This window comes from Miscanthus floridulus, chromosome 2, assembly GCF_019320115.1.
Source record: "Miscanthus floridulus cultivar M001 chromosome 2, ASM1932011v1, whole genome shotgun sequence".
In the NCBI taxonomy this organism is placed as follows: Eukaryota; Viridiplantae; Streptophyta; class Magnoliopsida; order Poales; family Poaceae; genus Miscanthus; species Miscanthus floridulus.
This window is the reverse complement of record NC_089581.1, coordinates 4,740,025-4,745,490: the sequence shown is the minus strand read 5'-3', so window position 1 is coordinate 4,745,490 and position 5,466 is coordinate 4,740,025. Positions and strand designations below refer to the sequence as shown.

At 49.2% G+C, this 5,466-nt stretch overlaps 1 protein-coding gene across 1 annotated transcript; it reads left to right on the top strand.

The window, feature by feature from the left end:
- Nucleotides 1-1,671: 1,671 nt before the first annotated feature.
- LOC136537716 (dof zinc finger protein DOF2.4-like) lies at nucleotides 1,672-4,005 on the top strand. The gene is given in 3 exon segments (XM_066529675.1): nucleotides 1,672-2,058; nucleotides 2,369-2,719; nucleotides 2,721-4,005. Coding segments are annotated over 3 exon segments (1,281 nt in total). The 5' UTR covers nucleotides 1,672-1,983; the 3' UTR covers nucleotides 3,576-4,005.
- The last annotated feature ends 1,461 nt before the right edge of the window (nucleotides 4,006-5,466 follow it).

The window sequence follows — 5,466 nt, the reverse complement described above, 5'->3', positions numbered from 1 at the left end:
TGCCGAGCGTTAGGAGAAGACACTCGGCAAAGGATTAACGATGGCTGCCAGCCGTTAACGGCGGCGGTCCTTTGCCGAGTGTTATTGTTTGACACTCGGCAAAACTGGTCTTTGCCGAGTGTTCGGCACTCGGCAAACCACCTTTTTGCCGAGTGCTTTCTATATGGCACTCGGTAAACAGCCTCTTTACCGAGTGCCTGATAAAAAACACTCGGCAAAGTCTGGGACACTCGGTAAAGAAGCCGTCTCCAGTAGTGAATGTAGTTGGTAGCTATATTTTTGGTTGCTACTTTCTGGAGAAATGTCGAGAACCAGATTGTATATCAGTATGTTTACTATTCTATCATCTAAGAACATGAGTGACTTATGTCTAACGCTTCATGAGCCCCACGTAATGCAATATCTAGTTTTTGTATGTTCTGAACATTTTGTATTCTATCACTTTTGTATGTTCTGAACATTTTGTATTCTATCACTTTAACAGAAATTTTGGGAGGCTGGTGGAAACTGCAATTTAGCCTTTGCTGCAGCTAGGCTTGGGCTTGGTTGTTCCACTCTGGGACATGTAGGAGAGGAAATATATGGAAAATTTCTTCTTGATGTGCTTTAAGCAGAGGGCATTAGTGTTGTTGGGATGCTTGAAAATACCAATGCTACTGCATGCCGCCAGGTCTATGAAACACTTCTATGCTGGGTTCTTGTAGACCCATTTTCAGAAACATGGTTTTTGCAGGATTAGAACATGCTTTCTTGGAACAAAATTCTTATTCTTGTTTCAATTACCGTTACGAAATTCATGTCAGCCTAGTCCTTTCTTTCTGGTTTAATGTGCTTGGTCATTTATCAGTGTTGCTTTCTTCGCAATGACAACCGTGCAGACTTCAGTGAGCTTGCCACGGTCACAGGATATTATTGCTCTATTTAACCTACCTTTTTTATTGGTTAACACTTGTAGACTTGTAGTGAAATCTGAAAACATGATAATCAGGTGGCTCCTGGACTGTGAAGTCATCAACTCTTGGCAACAGTATTGAACTCCTTGCTGTGCTATGCTGGAATATTTCAAGTGACCACAAAAACCTTTGCAGATAGTAACTTCGGATCTCATGCTGTGAAGCTCATAATACATGTGACTTGACTTGAAGTTGGTGTCAATGCAAAGGGATCAAGAGTCATTGTTTTGACGGCCAATAATATGATGCATGAAAATTCTGTCAGCAACCCAAATAATGTAAGAGGGTGACTGCTTTTTACAAGCTCTTTGGTATTGCAACCTTCTGAATATCTGCATAAATGTCAGTGCAAACAATTTTATAACTTTGAAACTTGCAAACTAGCGGAGCTCAAATTTAGTTTGGAAATGATGCAGGTTGTGTTGATTACCGATGGGCAACAAGCCATGATGCTACCAATGACACCGAGGTGAGATGTCAGGAAAGCTGTCCTAATTGTTCAATTGCAACCTTGTAATTTTTCTTGCACATGAAAAATAATGATGGCCTCCACTAACACATCCAAACAAACAAAAAAAAAACTAAAGGGGAATGAACAAATCCCCATTCTCCTTTAATTTTATTCCACTCGCATTCGCCCTCCCAACGATCCCATCTCTTTCTTCCCCTAGCTTTAGTTCCTCCTCCTCCCCTTCCTCTCCTGGCAGGCCCGGCCCTTCTCTCCTCTTCTTCGTCTTCCGCTTCGCCGTCATTCCCTTCCAGTCGTCGCGCGCGGCAGCTAGCAGCGTATAGAGAGAGAGAGATCAGCTCGCTAGTGGATGTTGTTCTCCGATCCACCTTTATTATCGATGCAGCCGGGCCTCCCCCATCCTTGCATGATCCCCTAAAGCGTCTATATACCCTTATCTCGCAAAGCAAGAAGAGGCTCCCAGTCCCAGTGCGACTGCGGCGAGGAACAAACAAACCAGCTGAAAAGAAGCTCTCACTCACTCACAAGTAGCAAAAGATCAAAAGAAATCAATTCTATACCATGGTCTTTTCTTCCGTTCCTGTCTATCTTGATCCACCCAATTGGAACCAGCACCAGCACCAGCCGCAGCAGCAGGTAAAATTTTTCGCCCCAAATCGCTTCCGCTTCTTTTGCGCGCGTGCTTTTTCGTTTCGTCTCCTCCTTGTTGGCCACCATAGCGAAAACTTATCCATGAAAAAAGCAAGGACGGCCGCTGCTGAGGGGGGACGACGAAATGGAGAGGAAATATTCCTAGGCTCTTTTGCGAAATCTCTCTTCTCTGCTTGAATATACCAGGCCGCGTCTCTTTTGGTTTCATTCGCTGATATCAATTTCGCCTCGCGCGCCTTTCTTCTCTTTAATTTCTGTGCCCGCGTGTTTGATTTGGAAATGATGCTGCTTTCAGCAACAGCAAGCTCACCATGGCCAGTTTCCAAGTGGCGCCGGAGGTGGAGGCGGCGGCGGCGGCATCGACGCGCATGCGCATCATCATCATCATCAGCTGCCGCCGGTGCCACCCCCTGGCGGAGCTCTCATGGCTCCTCGCCCTGACATGGCGGCTGTGGTCGCTGCGAGCGGCGGCGGCAGCACGGCCGGCGTCGGGCCGACTGGCGGCGGCGGCTCCGCTATCCGTCCGGGCTCCATGACCGAGCGGGCCAGGCTCGCCAAGATCCCGCAGCCGGAGCCGGGGCTCAAGTGCCCGCGCTGCGAGTCCACCAACACCAAGTTCTGCTACTTCAACAACTACTCGCTCTCCTCAGCCGCGCCACTTCTGCAAAACGTGCCGCCGGTACTGGACGCGCGGCGGCGCGCTCCGGAACGTCCCCGTCGGCGGCGGGTGCCGCCGCAACAAGCGCACCAAGTCGTCCAAGTCCAACTCGTCATCGGCCGCCTCTGCTTCCGGCGCGGGCGGGAGGTCGTCGTCCACCTCGTCCACCGCTACCGGCGGCAGCAGTGCGGGCGGCGCCTCAGCCGCCATCATGCCGCCTCATCAGGGGCACGGGCAGCTGCCGTTCCTGGCCTCGTTGCACCACCCTCTCGCCGGCGGGGATCACTACAGCACTGGCGCGTCAAGGTTAGGGTTCCCGGGACTGAGCTCGATGGATCCCGTGGACTACCACCAGTTCGGCGCTGGCGCCGGCGCCGGCGGCACTGCCATCGGGCTGGAGCAGTGGCGCCTTCCGCAGATACAGCAGTTCCCCTTCCTAGGCGGCCGCCCCGACGCCGTGCCACCGACAATGTCTGGCATTTACCCGTTCGATGTGGAAGGCCACGGCGGGGACGGTACCGGCTTCGCCGGCCACATGCTGGGCGGTTCCAAGGTGCCCGACTCAGCCGGGCTGATCACGCAGCTGGCGTCGGTGAAGATGGAGGACAACCCAGCGTCCGCGGCGATGGCAAACAGCTCGCCGAGGGAGTTCCTTGGTCTCCCTAGGAACCTCCAATTCTGGGGCAGCGGCAGCAACGGCGGTGCAAATGGCAACAACAATGGAGGAGGTGCTGGCAACTCCGGTGGTGGAAGCGGCGGCGGTGGCGGCGGCGCTGTGGCTCCGGGCAGCAGCTGGGTGGACCTGTCAGGATTCAACTCGTCTTCGTCCGGGAACGTGCTGTGACGCGCCCTCTGATCTGCATGCTAGCTGGTCGCTAGCTGTACACAAAAGGTAGCCCTATTTATGCAAAGCCCTGAAGCTTCATTTTAGTCATGGCTTCTGAGAAAAAATTCAACAGAAAAGGAGTTGTGGTGAAAGATCATAGGGGCTATCCTATCTGATAGGTATCGTCTGCGATGATGATCGATGGCGGAGATGGTGAATTGGTATCTAGAAATGGTAGGCAATCGAAATTAGTTTCTGTTCTTATTCAGTTCTCTTCATGTGCTGTTCTTGTTTCTGCTATCTAGGGGGTGCATTTCTATATTGTTGTCCATTATATTTCAGGTCTATGATATGTAAACTTGTAACGCATGCATGTTGCTAGGTTTACCTACTAGCTTTGGTGTGCAAGGTGATAATATATATACTTATATGGGAGTACTTGATCAAAGAGATCGAAGAACTACGTACTGTTCTTGTAACGCATGCATGTTGCTAGCTACCTACATGCATGTGAATTATTCATCTATTCGACACAGTTTGCAACAAGGGGATGCTTGTTATTCTTACTCAATGATTATACGCGTGCGTGCTTATTGTTGTGTGTTTGGATGTAGCAGCAATGCATTGGTTTAGTGCATATATGATGCATTGCGGCTAGATCATGAAAGTGAGGCACATGAAATCCTTGAATGCGAGGTAACATATGGCTAGCTAGCTATCATGGTGCATTCAATTGAACCCATCATTTGGAAATGAATAAGCATGGTCGTCATCGTCTATCGAACAATGCACCATATATAATCAAGATCATCTCTACATACTATATATAGGATCCACATCCATATGCATATATAGATAAGTGCAGATATGTATGGCCATTGCTTGTTATGTACGTGTTACTTAGTTGTCTTGCACATATGCATCTCTTGAACCCGCAAATTAACACCCATTCCAAGCACTGAGCAAAAGAAACTATACCTATAGATTTAGATGGAGGGACAGCATGCAGGTACTTCTTCAGTGCTCATAATAAGTAGCTAGCTAGCTAGTTGTTGCAAGATATTTAACACATTTAGTTTACTAATTGAAGCTAACAAGGCAAACAATGAAACACATGCATGATCCATGGAAGCTCTACGCTACGTCCAGTTCTCCTCTTTTGAGAGATCACATTTCTGATGGCACACATACATATAGTAGTATATATATAGGCAGTGCAACAAGTGACCCAGTTCTCCATGCATGGTCCTCCCTAGCAGAACAGAAACGGTGTTGGTTTCTAGGTTTCCATGCACCAATCTCCATTCAAAGCCTTTTTCCACTGCCATTGTAATCATGACATGCATGTCCCCACAGCGCAGGCACAGAGACATTTATTCATGCATGTCCAAGGAATGAATGCATCATGCAGCAGGGAATGGCTACTACTGGCTAGCATGCATGGAGCAGCTGCAATCTCCTTAGAGCCTGTTTGGTCGGGCTCGGAGCGGCTCCGGCTTCTCTGACTCCTCTCCTGTTCATATTTTATAGTGACACGGTTCACCGGAGCCGTTTTTCTCTCTCTCTCACTGACAGCGCCGGAGCCAAAGAAGCTCGTTTTTTTTTCTCCTCCAGCTCCAGCTTCCTACGCGCTACAGTTGCGCTACAGTGTGGGAGCCAGAAGCCGGTGGGAGCCCGGCCAAACGCGCCCTTAGTTGTGCACAGAGAATTTGTTCCTATGTTTCTTTTGGTCCTTTCGCGCCATCTTTACCTTTATCCAGCAGCTTCATCGATTTCGAGGAGTCATTGCACAGAAGCTTTGCATTTCTAGAGGTTTGAAGCCAACCATGACTGACACCATCAAAGTGTGCATCATCCCTGACGAAGCTGCAGGTTGCCCAGCCTGCCACATCTTTGGTTCCCTTGAAAC